Source organism: Solanum lycopersicum, chromosome 1, assembly GCF_036512215.1.
Source record: "Solanum lycopersicum chromosome 1, SLM_r2.1".
Taxonomy (NCBI): domain Eukaryota; kingdom Viridiplantae; phylum Streptophyta; class Magnoliopsida; order Solanales; family Solanaceae; genus Solanum; species Solanum lycopersicum.
Window position 1 is genome coordinate 74,864,050 of NC_090800.1, and position 18,270 is coordinate 74,882,319.

General features: G+C 26.7%; 1 protein-coding gene across 1 annotated transcript; it reads left to right on the forward strand.

The window, feature by feature from the left end:
* Positions 1 to 13,689: 13,689 nt before the first annotated feature.
* On the forward strand, positions 13,690 to 16,962 carry MYB12 (Myb12 transcription factor). The gene is made up of 4 exons (NM_001247472.1): positions 13,690 to 13,870; positions 13,961 to 14,090; positions 15,530 to 15,879; positions 16,474 to 16,962. Exons 1-4 carry the CDS (start codon positions 13,738 to 13,740, stop codon positions 16,875 to 16,877), a joined length of 1,017 nt encoding a protein of 338 aa, NP_001234401.1. The 5' UTR covers positions 13,690 to 13,737; the 3' UTR covers positions 16,878 to 16,962.
* Positions 16,963 to 18,270: the final 1,308 nt, after the last annotated feature.

An 18,270-nucleotide genomic window follows, 5' to 3' on the forward strand; every position in this document is an offset into this window, starting at 1 on the left:
AATCAACTGATCAAGTAAGTTTGCCATGAAAAACAATTCAATGTTCGATATTTTTTTTTCGTAATCAACCAAGTCCTACGATCCTACAATATACTTATTTCTTCCTGGTAATCTAATACCTCATACATACACTTAAACATAACTTAGGACCCGTTTGGATGGGCTTAATAAAAGCAGCTTTAAAAAAGTACTTTTGAAAGTAATGAAACTTATTTTTAAAATAAGCAGTTATGTGTTTGGATAAAAGTGCTGAAGTTGCTATGCCAAACGTGAAAAGCAAAAAATGGAAGAAAGAGATGTTAGGGTTATGTGGGTAATTTGGAGATTTTATAAAAATATTAAGGGCAAAAAGATAAAAATGTGGTCAACTTAAAACAGCTTATAAGCTAAAAAAAAAACACCCCTACCCTAGCTTTTAACTTTTGGCTTAAAATAAGTTTTTTTTTAACTTAAAATAAGTTATTCTGAGTATTGCCAAACAGCTAAATAAGTCAAAAATCAGCTTTTAAGTCAGTTTGATCAGCTTTTAAGCTGAGCCAAACAGGCTCTTAATTTAGGATAAATTGCGTGAACAAGTAAATATATATTAGTTAATTAATTAATATAGTTATAGTTTGTCTTAATTATAATTTGCGATCCACTTTTAGCTATGATTACACGGTTTGATTTTTTAGATTTGTATAATTCAGACGTTTGTACAATATAATTTGTATAACTTATGTATAATATAATTTGTATAACTTTTAAAGTTCAAATTTTGTGTTTGTATAAATTTGTTAATTCAAATTTATACAAAAATAGTCGAATTATTACAAATACAACAAATTATACAAAAGAGACAACTTAAATTATAGTTACAATCTGTAAATAAGTAAACTATAATTATGAAGTATAATTAAATTTATTATAATAACAAATTACGAAAGTTTCAATTTATCTTTAATACGGCATCTCATGACTGTAATCACTTATCTTTCCATAATGTTAAATTTGTATCACTTAGATGATATTACTCGTTTATTTTATTTAAAACATAATTTCATTAATATTAATATAAAATTTAAGCATTTGTCATATTCTGATTAGACTTAAGCAATGCATAGTATGCTATCCAATCAGCGTAAATGCACGCCATGATAATTGATATTCGTATCATATGTATTGTCTTATCAAATATTAATATTACTATTATATAAAAGATATATAATATTATAGAAATATGAAATTTATAAACGGGATTCTATATTATTCTTTAGCCTATATGCGCGATAATGTAAATTAGTTTATTTAGGGTGTGTTTGGTGTAACAGAAAATATTTTTCACAAAATATAAATTTTTTATTTATTTATTTTTTAAATTGATACGTAAATAAAAAATATTATACAAATAAATATAATAGTAGATGGGTTAATTAAGGGTGTGGCCGTGTGGGGTGATCATGAGGATGAAGATAAAGATAAAGAGTATTGGAAAACAAAAATGACACAATCAATATGAAATATTATTCGTAAAATTTATTTTTAATTCTACTTAAAAAGATAATTTTTCTATCTTTAGATAATGAATTAAAAATGATATATTTTTCTTCGTATCGAAGCCATGGTTGGTGTTCTTTTTTGCTCTCTGTATTTCTAATCACACGTGCACAAATAGAAGGATGCCTAGTGTGAAACACTTGTTTTCAGATCAGTAAATTATTGAGCATGACTAAAGCTCAACTTTCTATCGACAAGTTCATTTTGATGTAACGTATGAATTGACATGATATTTGATATTGAAGGAAATAACTATAATTAATAATAATAATAATAATAATAATAAATATTAAACATAAAATTATTTAATAATTTTATAAAGTGAATAATTGTTATTAAATATTTTAAGATAATTATTATTGAATTGAGAAAGTAAAATATTATAAGGATAACAAATGATATTTATCGATATCGGAAGAATAAAAAAATATTATTATCTGAATATGTATTGAGAAATAGAATTCAACCTTATCATTTCTAACAAGCGTACTTCATGCTGTTTCAACTTTAATTCTTTGTATCAATACATCATAAAATGCTCCTTTCATTATTATTTTACATTGGGTGGAAGATCTTCTAATTTTATTTTTTTTAATCTTAAATGTATTACAACATTGTAATTATAATATTATATTAAAAAAAAAATTACATTACTCTGATGATTATTTTTATTATATTTACATATATAATAATTGTTATTGAACCTCATTTCATATTTATATATATATTTACTTTTTTATATTTTAAATTTCATCAATAAAAATTTGATTATACAATTGTTCATAATTATTAATAGTCCAACCCCCACCCCCACCCCCACCCCCAACTCAAAAAAAGAAAAAAAAAAACTAATTCCCTAACCTGCACCCACCTCCCAAACTAATTCCTTACATAGTTACATGGTATAATATGCGGGGAAGATAATATTGATATCTAAAAAAAATATTCAAAATTATTATTATTATATTAAAAATGAGCATTAGCGAGAATAAATTAGTAATTGTTGTTAAATATATATTTTTAGCGGTAATTAACACTTTTTGTATATGTTCATAAAGTCTTTAGGGATATTATGTCTAATGGCAACTAACTAATGTCGGTGCTTCACACTTTTTATTAATGTGTTTTTTATTACCGTTTATTTTATTTTAATATATCTATATTCCTTCTATATATTAAATATTAAAGTTTTGTTAACGACCGTTAATATATTTTAGGCCGAAGTCATGTGTGGCTCCTTAAAGTTGTGTGCATATTTCATTTATACATCTTAACTAGGACTTGTACCTATTGAATACGTCTATCCTCTAAAATTTGAACCATTTAAACACTTTATGCAGATGTGGCACAAAAAGTGTGAATTACGCTTGATAAGTGCGTGACGTCGTAATTTTAATATTTTTTTTCTTTTTTAATTATTTTAAAAAAAAATAATAATCTTTATCTCTTTGCAGATAGCTCCCGTCATTTCTGTAACCATTTCTTGAAAATAATTCAATGTGAGCTTTTTCTTATATAACTTTCCATCTTTTTGTTCTTTGTTTTGTTTAATTTTTTTTTATTATCATTATATTATTAATTTTGTAGATGTAAAAAAATACTTTCCTTTTTTTCCAAAAAATAAAGATCACTATAGACAATTTTTTGCCGGAATAAATGGATGTATAAATTTATATCTTTTTCGCTTTAAAAATAGAGACCAACATCCATATCTTCTTTATCGAAAAAATAAGATTTGTCATTAAGATATACTCTCACTTTGTCTTCACCTCTCCACACACACCAGCCCTAAGCCATGCCCCTTCTCCCCCATTAATCAAAGCAAAAAGAGAAAAAAAATGTGAAGAAGCTCTATTAATGAAGCTTAAAGAAGATGAAGAAGAAGACAACAGAGGAATTTGAAGAAGAATTGTATAAATCTGTATGTTAACATATGTGTTTACATCATCCATATATACAATGCTGTTAAGTATAAAAAATGACAGCTACTTATTCTAACTAATTCCTATTAACTAACTTGTAACTAGCTAACTAACTAATTAACTAACTAACTAAAATATTAAAAGAGTACATGATTAGTTTATAATCCCTCTTAACACTCCCCCTCAAGCTAAGAATTGAAAAATATATTTTTCATTCCTAGCTTGTCAATCAGTTCCTCATGTTGAGGTTTGCACAACCCTTTAGTAAGTATATCTGTTTATTGTTCTCTTGTTCCTAAGTATTGTGTCTGAATAAGTTCTTCAAGTATCTTCTCTATTACAAAGTGACAATCTATGTCAAAATGCTTTGTTCTTTCATGGAAAATTGGATGAGCTGCTATTTGAATAGCAGCTTTGTTATCACAGAATACTTTCACAGGCAACTTTATATTCATTCCCATCTCTCTGAACAAGCCTTTTAACCAAACTATTTCAGCAACTGTAGTAGCCATGCTTCTGAATTCTGCTTCTTCAAAACTTCTTGATACTGTGCTTTGTTTCTTTGATTTCCAAGACACCAGTGCTCCTCCTAGTTTGATCATATAGCCAGTAACTGATCTTCTTGTCTCTACACAAGCCCCCTAGTCTGAATCACAATAAGCTACCAAAGTCTGAATCACAATAAGGCATCATAGTTCATGTGTGTATACTCCTTAACAGAATGGAGTAGTTGAGAGAAAGCATAGGTCTATTCTTGATATGGCTAGAGCACTAAGATTTCAGGCTGGTGTACCTCTACAGTTTTGGGGATTTTGTGTTACTACTGCTGTATACATATTGAATAGATTGCCTACTGTGTTGTTACAAGGACATAGTGCTTTTGAAAAATTGTTTGGACAAGTTCCTAATCTTCAGCATCTTAGAGTGTTTGGGAGTCTATGCTATGCTACAGATCCTATAACTCTAGACAAGTTTGCACCTAGAGCTGTTCCAGCTGTGCATATGGGGTACTCAATGACCAAGAAAGGTTATATTCTGTATAATTTGACTTGCAAATCATTTTTTATAAGCAGAGATACTGTGCTTAAAGAAGATATATTTCCTTTCAAGAATCTTAAATCTTTTCTAAATCATTTGTCTTGGATCTTCCTGATAGCTCATATAATGATTCATCTGTATCAGCTTCTGATAATACTTCTGTTCCAGTTCCTAATCCTACAACTTCTATACAGTCTCAGACTTCTTCTAATATTACAGTACCCTTGGTTTCTCTAAGAAGATCTTCTAGACAATCTAAGCCACCTGTATGGTTGGATTCATATGTGACTCAAAGTGCACAAAATGCATGTCTATATCCTATGTCATAATATGTCACTTACTCTAAACTAGCTCCTACCTATAGAGCCTCACTTGCTGCATGTTCTACTATATCTGAACCTCATACATATAGAGAAGCCTGTCAAGATACTCATTGGGTGAATGCTATGAGGGATGAGATTACTGCTCTAGAAGACAATAATACTTGGTCTATTGTTCCTCTACCTCCAACAAATGTTCCTATTGGTTGTAAGTGGGTGTTTAAAGTTAAGTATAAAGCATCTGGAGAAGTTGAGAGATATAAGGCCATGTTAGTGGCAAAAGGGTATAATCAACAAGAAGGTTTAGACTATAGTGAGACATTCTCACCAGTAGCTAAAATGGTTACAGTAAGGTCAGTAGTAGCTTTAGCTGCTTCATGTGGCTGGTTTGTATTTCAAATGGATGTTCACAATGCATTTCTTCAAGGAGATCTTCCTGAAGAAGTTTATATGCAAATTCCTGAGGGTTTTGCAAACCTGGGGGAGAAAACATGGTTTGCAAGCTTCATAAGTCCTTGTATGGACTGAAACAGGCACCAAGGCAGTGGAACTTGAAGTTAACAAAGGCTTTAGTTGATATGGGATTTTCACAGTCTCATTATGATTACTCACTCTTTACTAAGAACATAGGTAAAGAGCTTCTAGTCATTCTGGTATATGTTGATGATCTCATTGTTACTGGAAGCAGTTTACATCATATACAACAAATAAGAGAGGAGTTACAATATAGGTTCAGAATGAAATATCTTGGTGAGCTTAAATATTTTCTTGGAATTGAATTCTCTAGGTCTACAGAAGGTATACTGATGAATCAAAGAAAGTATGCTCTAGGACTTGTGTCTGAGTTGGGATTAGCAGGTTGTAAGCCTTCTTCTACACCCTTGGAGTTTAATCACAAGTTAACTTCTACTGCTTTTGATGAATTCACTGGAAAGAATGCTAATGCAGAAGACACACTTCTTGATGATTTTGGAAAATATCAGAGACTAATAGGTAAGTTATTATACTTAACTATGACTAGACCTGATATAGCCTTTGTAGTACAAGTTCTCAGTCAATATATGCATTCACCAAAAATATCTCATATAGAAGCAACACTTGGAGTAGTGAGATATATAAAAGGAACTGCAAGTCTTGGATTGTTTATGCCAAGCAACAAAGGAAATGAAATGGTAGCTTATTGTGATTAAGACTGGGGGGCTTGTGTAGAGACAAGAAGATCAGTTACTGGCTATATGATCAAACTAGGAGGAGCACTGGTGTCTTGGAAATCAAAGAAACAAAGCACAGTATCAAAAAGTTCTTTGTGACATAGTGACTAATTCTTTGTGAAGATAAAAGGCCCTAGATGCATTGACTTTATCAAATCTTTCACGTAGATCTTCCCATACTGTATGAGCATCAGATCCATAGATTACTGTACTAATCAAGCCTTTAGACACAATATTCATAATCCATCCTAGAATAATTGCATTACATCTATCCCATACATCATGTAAAGATTCAGAATACATCTCCTTTTTACATGTTCCAAGTAGAAATCCTAGCTTGTTTTTTCCAAGTAACACAAGTTTTAAAGATTTGCTTCACAAAGAATAATTTTCAAAACCCAGTAATTGAATTGAAATCAGAACAGAACCTTGGGTATCTGAAGGATGTATAAAGAGAGGATGATTGTGATCGATTGTCCCTGAAGTTGTGACTGGAAGTTGTTGTTGAACTTCACTTGAAGCTCCATCTGCAGTTGAAGGTATTATTGATCGATTTTGAATAGCTAACAGTATCTAATTTCTATGAACAACCAAACACTAGATCTTCAATTCAAGACTCTTTGAAATCTCGTCTTCAGACTATGGAAAAATTAACACAGAGATTCAAATTCTCCTGTGCTCTGATACCATGTGAAGAAGCTCTATTAATGGAGCTTAAAGAAGATGAAGAAGAAGACGACAGAGGAATTTGAAGAAGAATTGTATAAATTTGTATGTTAACATATGTGTTTACATCATCTATATATACAATGTTGTTAAGTATAAAAAATGACAGCTACTTATTCTAACTAATTCCTATTAACTAACTTGTAACTAGCTAACTAACTAACTAAAATATTAAAAGAGTACATGATTAGTTTATAAGCCCTCTTAACAAAAGAGAAGAGGTAAAATCAAAATAAACAAAGTAAGAACAAATCTTTTAAGAAACATCTAACAAATCCTTTAAAAAACATTTTTAATTTTATTGGAAATAAGAAATAAGACGTAAATAAAAATAAAAATAGTAAAGTTCATCCTGCAGAATTAACAATGATAAAGAAGGGTGAGTATTAGAAAAAAGAAGAAAACGACCTCGTGGGGTGGGCTACGATGGGGGTGGGTGAGAAGTGTATAATTAATTTCTTTAAAAAAATTAAAAATCTTTTCGTTTTAAATTTACTTATTTATATTTAAAAATTATATTTATAACTCCTTTAAATTAAAAATGTCATGTGTCTTTATTTGATTTGCTATTTTGACAAATCATATGCATGTGTATTATACTCACTTTTTTTTTTTATCAATTGTCAAAAAAAATATTCAATTAGTATTTATTTTTTAAAATTAAAATGTCTAATAAGAAAATAAGGTCTGTGAAGACGTCTAAATAAATTAAGCGAATAACTTTAAGGGGCCACTCACGACTATAACCTATATTTTATTGCAGTTGAATATCTTGTATTGATTAATCAGTATTCTGATATTATTCCTAACATTAGTTAATCACCTGTTTTGACACATGATAATTCACTTGTTTTCAAAGATTATTTCACTTCTTAAAAAACAAAAAATAGTGTCTCACTATGAAAATTCTACATACAACTTTGATTAGTTGTATTTGGAATTTGAAAAACACCAAAAATCTCATTTTCACTTTTTTCATTTTAGTTTTGTTTTGTTCTTAAAAGAATCCTTAATTTTTATTTTCATAAAAATAACTTCATTTAATTTTATATTTTTGAATGGTAATTCTTAAGGTGCAATTACTTGGCTTTTTTTATTCCGTTGGTTTGTAATGAAAGGATTAGTTATTGGTTTGTGATTTTGTTCCTATATAAATTCAAGTTTGTTTCATTTCTTTAGGTATTAAGAAGAAATTCAGTACTAGAGAAAATACTCTTTCACTTTCTTGCTGATTTTTTTTTAAAGTAAGATTATTTGTTCCTTGTGTTCTCAGTTCATAATTAGAAGAGCTTATAAATTTTGAAGATAGTATAACGGTATTTGGTGAAATATTTTTAAGAATAGTATTATAGCATGTCTTAAGCTGTGAGAACTTTTTTGTGATTTTTAGTATTTTTCAACACAATGTAAGGTGTCGTTTGATCAATTTAATTAGAAGAGCTTATAAATTTTGAGAATATATCAGTATTTAGTGAAATATCCTCAAGGACAATGTTATACTAGCTATGCCCTAAGCTATGAGAATTTTCGTGAACAATGTATTGTGTCGTTTGATTAATAATGAAACGATAATGTTTTCGAGATACTTTATCTTGTATATTTGTGAATGGATACTTTGTATATTCACTTTTACTGGTCCATTATTTCAAATATAGATTTTTATTTTTATTTGCAATTTTTTATATATCAAAAAAAGGCGGAAAAAAAAAGAAAAAAAGAATCATATTTACACATAAGATCAAATAGTTATTTTTCAAGATATAATATTAAGGACACGTTTGGCCATAGATTTCTCAAACAAAATTTGGAGGTGGGGGGGGGGGGGGGGGGGGATTTGACATAGTGTTTGTCCATATAATTTGTTATTATTTGGCACATAACTCAAATACTAGAAACAAAATAGTATTTAGGTCAAATCTCATTATTTGAAAAGTTTTAAAAATTCAACTTCTATACCAAACTTTTATCTTTTACAAAAGCACCCTCTATAGTATATGTTTGCGTTGTATTACATAAATTTTTTTTATGTGAACACCAAAATAGTGATGAAATTCAATGAATATGAAAGTGATGATAGGGATGTTTATGAAAGTGACGAACAACCGACCTAGAATAATAATGTTTCATCTACTTACAATGTATAGAATGATGATTGTTGTATTCGTCTCAAACTATAATGTCATTGACACTGCTTGTTATTTGTTGCAATGAAGATTATATTTATTTTAAAAAATAAAATAATATTATATTTAAATACATGGTGAAATTTTACCCAAATTCTAAAATATACTATCAAAAATATTTAAAAACTATGGCAAAACGCTGGCTAAACATCATCTAAATTAAATAGTGGTCGTGTTAAAATTATATTTCTTAATTGATATGACAAATAAGATAGAACTAAGAATGTACTGTTTACTCAAAAATATTTTATCTCTTATAAAAAGTGTGATAAAATAATTTTATATATTTATTATGGAAAAATCAAAATTTTAAAAATATATGAAAAAGTATTTTCTACGAAACTAATCTCTCAAATTCGCCATTTAATTGCATCTTATTTAGCTAACAAGAATTTGCATGTTGAACTTCTTCTAATATACTCTAGAAATCAATTAATAAGGGACCAAATTGGTTGTGATTTTTTTCATTAAATCACTTGAGTTATAATGTATTTAATGTATGCCGACTGATAACGCTAGAATATAGCTTGTCTTGAAGTCAATTTAAATAAAATACTAAATACACTGATTTGATTAGTGAGTAGACAATTACAATTCATGAATTTATGAAAGGCAGATTTGACTTATAGAAAAATTGTAACATATTTTTATTTTAAATAATTTTTTTATTTTTTAATTAAAATTAAAATTAAAAAAATTAAAATAACATAAAAAAAAGTTCCATTCTATTTAAATTTTGGCCAAAGAGATGGTGAGTCTATGTATCATTTATTTTACGGAATCGTGGCATTAAACAGAACCATAACATTATAAATGTTTTACCAACTTAATTATGAGTGACCAATTAACTTTGTCCGCGTTTGTGAGGCCGTGACGATCAACTTAAATAATTATATTCATAAAGTTATTAATATTTAATAGTTATAAATATGCTATCTTCAAAAAAAAAAGCTACATTTTATATATTTTTGTAGCTGTATTTTTGTAGATGTTCCTTATATTTCAATTTAAAAGTTGATATAATTTTTATTACAATAAATTAAATAAAAAAAAACATTAACTGTACAAATACAAATTGATATTCTTATTTATAAAATTTTAAGTATTAATATATTAATAATACAAGTAATTATAAAATTGAGAGAAAAATTTAACATATATTCGAACTTTGATCGAAATTATTATAATGGTATCAAACTTCTGAAAGAACACTTTACTTCCTACACTTTTTATAGTACATTTTAAATGTATATACGTGTTTATACAGACATCATAAATAATATATAATTATAATAATAACATATCCACATAAACATATAGAACTTTAAAATACATTTGTTAGGTACTATAAAAGTAAAAGATCCTCAAATAATATAATAATCATAATTACGATAAAATTTAAAATATTTTCAAAAATTTATAAATACAAATATATGTCTTTCAAATTAAAATACCACTTGCACTAAAATATGGACAAACAGGACCTTAAATTCTCCGTGATCTCCATCTCTCTGACTCGGCGGTCCTACTCGAGTGAGTTAATATATATATATATATATAAAATTTAATATTTTATTTATAATATTAATAGAGGACACACCGTTCGGTGAGTGAAAGACGAGGAAATGTCAATTCCAGTGTTTTCTAGGAGGCGCTGTGCGTCGACTGACATAATTTCTATTGAAACGTATATAATTTCAAGAATATCCTTCACATTTTATTATTTATTTGTACATTTTCTTTGCAACAAATTTTTTTTGCTAAAACAACTTCTCCTTTCTTTTTTTCAAATATAAGATTACGTAGTTATACTATTACATCAAAATATTTTTATGAAAAGTTAGCAAAGAACTCTTTTTAATCAAATTTATCATCACAGTAGTAAAAAATTTGATTAAATTATATTGAAATTAGATTTATCTATTTTTAAAATAACAAGATACTTAAGAGGCGACAAAGCCTATTAAAACACCAACAAATTAAAAGACACTAGAAAAAAAATCAAAATAAAAGTAAAAACTTAACAACAAAGAAAATAAAAAGACTTTTAAGAACAATTTTATAATTATTTAATCTAATACAAAAGTTAAAATTATTAATATCTAGAATTTCTTGATATTAATAATATTCAATAGAGTTCATAACTAATTCTTGCAATATTTATTATATATGACATTAAAAAATTATATACTATTAATACACGCTTAATACATACATTATATTCTTAATATAATCTATCAAACTAACCCTTTTAAGACATTTATGGACAGGTGAACTACATGAACGATGTATAACTTTTCAAATACAAAAATAAAAAATTGGAAAACTATAAAATTAAAACTCAAAGCTTGGAAAAAGAAATTAGAAAAAGAACGGCAAAAAGGTAGTACTAGTGAAGACAAAATAAAGAAAACAATAAAGGAGACATTATTAATTGAAACTCGAATAAAGGAGTTTAGTGTGGGCACAGGTTGATGAAAATAATAATAGTCATGCATATATAGGGGCTATCAATAATTAAATACAAATGCATTCAATATTTCTTTTCTAGAAAATTAAATAAAACCATGTATGGAAAAAGGAAAAAGTGGAGGAGATAATTATAAAGTGATTTGAAATCGTATGCTTGTCCATAAGATATGAAAATATAATTTAAAATAATTATATCAAATTAGATTGATATGAAATTAAATGTGAAATTTAAATTTCTTAATTAGTATTTCCCTATAAACATGAAACATTTCAGAAGTCCAAAAATTATCACAAAGATTTATTATTATTATTATATATAAATCATGATTCCAAATTGAAAGTCACCATTTTGAGTATGGTTAATTTAAAAGAAATATATTTTATAAAAATAATTCTTAATATTCTCATGTTCAGTTGGTTAAAATATTTTAATTTTTTTTTAAAAAAAAGAGAAAAATGAATTATATGATAAACATAGAGAATACATTTTTTATAAACATATCGAATTCATTATCTCTATCTCGTCCAACTAAATGACCGCCACTCGCAAACCCTCGCTACTTACCTTTTTTCCTACATATTTAAATAGTTAAAAGAAAAATTATTTATAGATAAAAAAAATTCATTAATTTTGAGAATTATTTTGAAAATAATATATTTTTACTTCATATAATTTATTTATTTTTATATCGCACGTACAAACGCAAACTAAACAAAATAATGGGGTGAAGGACAACGAACGTGGTAAATAGAAGCCCCCTGGCAGTAGTCGACTGTGGATGAGCCACGACTATATTTTAAAACAAATGGCTACGTGGCATATTTTAACACCACACACGTGTCCCTCTGTCTCTTTCAATATCTTTCATATAAGAGTTAAGTAGCGAGGACAAAATTTTTATTAATATCTATAATTATAGCTAAAAATGAGTACGAAGCTAATAGGACTAAAATTCATGATTTTAAGAAATTTTAGTAAATTCCTTGATTATTAGACTAAATCGTTCTAGAATTGTAAAAATTTATATATATATATATATATATATATAATAAAATTTTAGCTTTATATATGATGAAATTTTTTCGGCAAAGGGATTGGACAAAGGGTGGCTCTGCCCTTGGATGTTGCGTTTTTTAAAATTAATTTAGTTAATTTCAAAATTAAATTAGGTTATATTTATTTGATACAAATTATATAAAATGTCACATAATTATATTTTTTTTATATCAATATATAATAAAAACATCTAAAAAATATTAATTAAATTTCTTATCATTTGACTCTAAGAAAGCAACGATGTTGATCGAAAGGGAGCGAATAGAGTACGTTATTTGATTTTTAAATAATAATACTCGAGGTTTGAAAATAAAATTTTAGAACAATCGAAATTGAGGGTATCGAATATGTTTAACCTTAAAACGGTACAATTATTTAGATTTATAGACTTCAATCAAGGACATATATAAGGATTAAGATAGTCACAAACACGTGATTTGTATACTATATTTTGATTAATGAATGGGCAAATTAAAATGAAATAACAAATATATATTTATAACGAGACATAAATACGTTAAGTAAATAGAATTAGTTCTGAAATCCGATGTCGATAGCTAGCAACGTCATCGAATAACCTTGATTATATTGGTATTAATTGAAACAAATATAACGTAGAACAAATTAAGCTCAAGATCTTAAAAACACATAAAGATATTACATTACTACAAATGAATTAAAAAATGCGATAATTTACAATGAAGGAAAAGGAATTTTTTTATTAAGTAAAATCATAGAGTAATCACCACCCACTATGACTCCCATCTACCTGGTTAAAGAAAAATTAGCATAAAAAAGTCTTTTATATATATATATATATATATGAAGCAAAGTGTTCTAATTATGAATAAAGAAATATTTATTAGATTATAACGATGATTATATTTAGGATGGAGCTAGCAATTTATCAGAGGATTCACCTCTTTTAATGAAAAATATTATTATCTGTACATAATTAAAATGATTTTTTTTTATAATATACAATAAATATCAAATTCCCTTCAATTATTTTATACATTTATTTTTTTAAGTTTTAAATTTTTTTTTATTAAAAATCTTAACTCTTCTTTTATCAAAGAGTGACATGCAATGCAAAAAAGCTTATTAAGTCAACCTTTGGTACGTTATTAAGTTCACATAAAATTAACTAGACTAAAGTGAAGAGCGGGGTCCATTTATTTGTGTTGTCTCTCTATTTATTGGCATTTCTATTGGTGAAATGAGACTAATTTTCATTGCCTTTTGCTTCTCCATTTTGTGATAATAATAATAATGGGAAGAACACCTTGTTGTGAAAAAGTGGGCATCAAGAGAGGCAGATGGACTGCAGAAGAAGATCAAATTCTCACTAATTATATTATTTCTAATGGAGAAGGCTCTTGGAGGTCGTTACCTAAAAATGCCGGTACGATTACCTACTAATCTTTTATTTTAATTTGAAATTTAAAATTTTTTTCTTCGTTTAACAGTTTTTTTATAATATTTTATTTCGAAGGATTATTGAGATGCGGAAAGAGTTGTAGACTACGATGGATTAATTATTTGAGGTCTGATCTCAAGAGAGGGAACATTACTTCTCAAGAGGAAGATATAATTATAAAGTTACATGCAACTTTGGGTAACAGGTAATTAGTCAATTACTTGATTGGACTTTTTAGCTTGCTAATTAAACCACTCATTTTGTTTCTTTTTAGTCTAGGTCCAGAAAAAAATGTCTCCTTTAAAATCAAGTACTTTCTTCGTTTAAAAAATAATAATTTTATTTTTATTTAGTCTGTTTTATAAAGAATGACTTTTTTTTTAGTAATATGTTAAATTTAATTTTTCACATGACATCTTTAAAATTATAAAATTAGAGATAGTTTGATACATTTGACATAACTTTAATTTAGAATCACTTCTTTCTTTTCTTAAAATCCGTTTCAAGTCAAATAGGTCATTCTTTTTTATACGCAAGAAGTATTTTTTTCTTTAAAAATAAATCTGAAACTCATTTTAGGTTATAAACATTGTCACAATAATTTGGTGCCCGATCTAACAACACTTCTTATATCATTTTAGTGTGTGAATAGTGTTACACCAAATTTAATACAACAAAATTACTCATCAAAATTATTACTATTCATGATAACATAGTGTAATGGATTCGAGCTAGAGAAAGAATAAATAATATGTTTTAGGTAAATAATATTAATGGATTCGAGCTAGAGAAAGAATAAATAATATGTTTTAGGTAAATAATATTCCATTTGCTTAAAAAAATAATCTTTTTTTTTTAAAAAAAGAATGATTTCTTTTACTTTCAGATATATTTTAATCTCAGCTGTTGTTCGTGTGATAAGTTTAATATCATATAATACTTTGCTTTATTTGACATAATTTTAATTTAGATTTATAAAATTAATAATTTTTTTTATTTTCTTAAATATCGTGTTAAATTAAACTAGGTCAATGGTATAATTGATTGAAGTAGATGCCCTAATAAATAAAAGTGAGATCAATGCAATTATAATTAACTTAAATTCATCACTTCTTTTTTACTACTTGAATTCATCACATAAAACAAATGAATTTTTCTTCTTCTTTTATTTCATGTTTACTCCAGTACTTAATAGTTTATAGTTATGTTTGCCTGGAAAAAGGAGAAAAGTTTTGGTCACTTTAATTTGTAGGGTATTATTTTCTACATTCATTATTTGTGCTAATGAATTAATAAGTTAATTAAATTGGTCCCCTCGAGTAAGTTCAATATTACTCTTTTTTTTTTTCTTTTTCATATGACGAGTGACATATTCATGCTTTAAAAACAATTCATCCTTTCTATTATTAGTCATATACCAAGTCTAGAAAATAAAACAGTGACAATTTAAAGTATTTTTTCAAACTAGAAAACGTATCTTAAGTTGGATGTATACACAAATATATCAAATAATTTCAACAAAGAAAAAATTTAGAAAAGATGTGTTAGTTGTGAGTTGTGACATTAAATATGATTGATTAATACAATATACCATCGATCTAGTTTCTAACATTTTCTAGTATCATCGACTTTTTAAAATTACAGATGGTCTCTTATAGCAGAACATTTATCAGGTAGAACAGACAATGAGATAAAAAACTATTGGAACTCTCATCTAAGTCGAAAAGTTGATAGCTTAAGGATACCAAGCGATGAGAAGTTACCTAAAGCCGTAGTTGATTTGGCTAAAAAAGGTATACCGAAGCCAATTAAAAAATCATCGATTAGTCGACCAAAAAATAAAAAGTCAAACTTATTAGAAAAAGAAGCATTGTGTTGTACAAATATGCCAGCTTGTGATAGTGCCATGGAATTAATGCAAGAAGATCTAGCAAAGATAGAGGTGCCAAATTCTTGGGCAGGACCTATAGAGGCCAAGGGAAGCCTTAGTTCAGGTACAAATTTCGATGTTTTGACTATTTTTTATTGTGAAATTTGATTTTAAAAAATATTTTTTGATATTAAAGTGAAAAATAATATTCAAAATTTATTTAAGTTGTGTTTGGTTATGAATATGAATTAGAGTTGTTTTTTTCATTTTTTCCTCAATTATTTCGAGTAAACCTTTTTTTTTTCTTTAAAGAATTGAAATTTTATTGTCAAATATGATTCTCTGAGTTTTAACTATCGAAAAAAGCGAAAAAGATCAAACACCCTCTAATAGTTTTTATTAATCAATTAAATACATTTTCAATAGTGACTATGACGACATAATATTTATATATTGAAATATATGATTATTTTATCAAAAAACTTAAAATTTAATTTTCACGTCTTTCTTTTCTTTTGAAACGTCATTTTTTATATGTACCTTTTAGATCCAATATCTATCTATGGATAGACGTTGCGAAGTACTTTTTGTTATTTTCAATTATTAGGCACAAATAATTGAATCTAGCACCTCTTGTATGTACAAAATTTTAAACTGTAGCAATAAATAAATATATTTTTTAATTTTTTTAAATTTTTATTTTTTTTTGTCTGAGCAGATAGTGATATCGAATGGCCAAGACTCGAGGAGATTATGCCAGACGTGGTGATTGATGATGAAGATAAGAACACAAATTTCATATTGAATTGTTTCAGAGAAGAAGTAACGAGCAATAATGTAGGGAATAGTTATTCATGTATCGAGGAAGGTAATAAAAAGATATCAAGCGACGATGAAAAAATCAAATTATTAATGGATTGGCAAGATAATGATGAGTTAGTATGGCCAACGTTACCATGGGAATTAGAAACGGATATAGTTCCCAGTTGGCCACAATGGGACGATACTGACACTAACTTACTTCAAAATTGCACCAATGATAATAATAATTATGAAGAAGCAACAACAATGGAAATTAATAACCAAAATCATAGTACCATTGTATCTTGGCTTTTGTCTTAGAAATATAATAATATGACATTATATATTGCTTTTGAATATATTACTCAACTCTTTTTGTTTCGTTTTATATTTGGAATGTGGGAATTAGAATGACTAGTTTATGTACATATTTTAAGTTTCGTTAGAAATATCGTCAAGTCAGATTAAAATATGTATGAGTTGATGTAGTAATAAATGTTATTGTTATTACTTTTTTTGATGTAATTGAAGTGTCTTAATTTGATTAGAAAGTAAAGTTAAAATACAGTGAAATTTTTTAAAAATTTAATTTTTTTTTGTTTAGAATATCAAATTAATATAATCTAATTTAATTTTTAAAATTAATTAAATTGACTTTCGAAAATGGAACATGAAAATTAAAAGTGGAGAAGTAGAAAAACACTGACAAATTAATTAAACAAAGAAGAATAAACAAATATGCTCATAAACTTGGTTTTATTTAGTATTTATGATCTTTCAATTACATATAAGTAGATATTTAAATTTGTATAAAGTTAAACAAATAAATATCATGTGACATATTACACGTAAAATATCATGTAAACGTAAATTGTTATGCACAACATGTATATTTAGTTTTTTAATTCCTTACAAAAGAAAACATTTAAAGAAAAAAACTAATCATTAAAAATAGACACTTTATTAAATTGAACGAAATAAAATACTAAATTGAGAAAAATAATAATTAGGCTTTTATAATACATTGATAAAACAAACCAGATATAACACATGAATATGCTCATAAAAGTAGTCTCATTTAATATATATATATATATATATATACTAAAAATTTATATAAAATTATACAAATAAATATATGTCTTACATAATATTTCCCGAGAATCAATAAGAAAATAAGTGCTAAGTTTCAGATCAGTAACGAACTGGCTTCTTGAGAAGCTCATTCCCACCGCACAGCTCCAGCTTGCAACCACAGGGGCCCGTCAATTATCAAATAAAAAAGGGCAACTTATTTATTCTACTTATTCAATTTTTAATAAATCTAAGTAACCATTTATACACCAAATATAATTAGAATTTATAAGTTTTCAAATTAAATGATAGGTTATATATTCTGCCACCAAATATAATTATAATTTGTCACTGTCACTTGTCCTTGATTCATGCATTACAATATTTAAATTCTTACTGCACCTCGTGCAGTACCTTGAATGCTGGAACTTGTCTATCAATATCGGTCAAAATCACATTTTTACTGGCAAGCATACTGAAAATATATTAATTCACGATAAAGATCGAACGAACTAAAAGAAATATACGATAAATCAATACATTTTTATTTTACACTTAATTTTTTTTTATAATTGAAGCATAAAATAGAGAAGGACTAATTCACCTCTATTTATTTTATTTTTTATATTTATAGAATTGA

What these genes read in the sequence shown, in the direction of transcription:
- MYB12 (NM_001247472.1), top strand. Translation starts at nt 13,738, where the DNA reads ATGGGAAGAACACCTTGTTGTGAAAAAGTGGGCATCAAGAGAGGCAGA. An exon ending in GTCGTTACCTAAAAATGCCG is followed by an intron (nt 13,871 to 13,960) that starts GTACGATTACCT and finishes TTTATTTCGAAG; the next exon opens with GATTATTGAGATGCGGAAAG. An exon ending in CATGCAACTTTGGGTAACAG is followed by an intron (nt 14,091 to 15,529) that starts GTAATTAGTCAA and finishes TTAAAATTACAG; the next exon opens with ATGGTCTCTTATAGCAGAAC.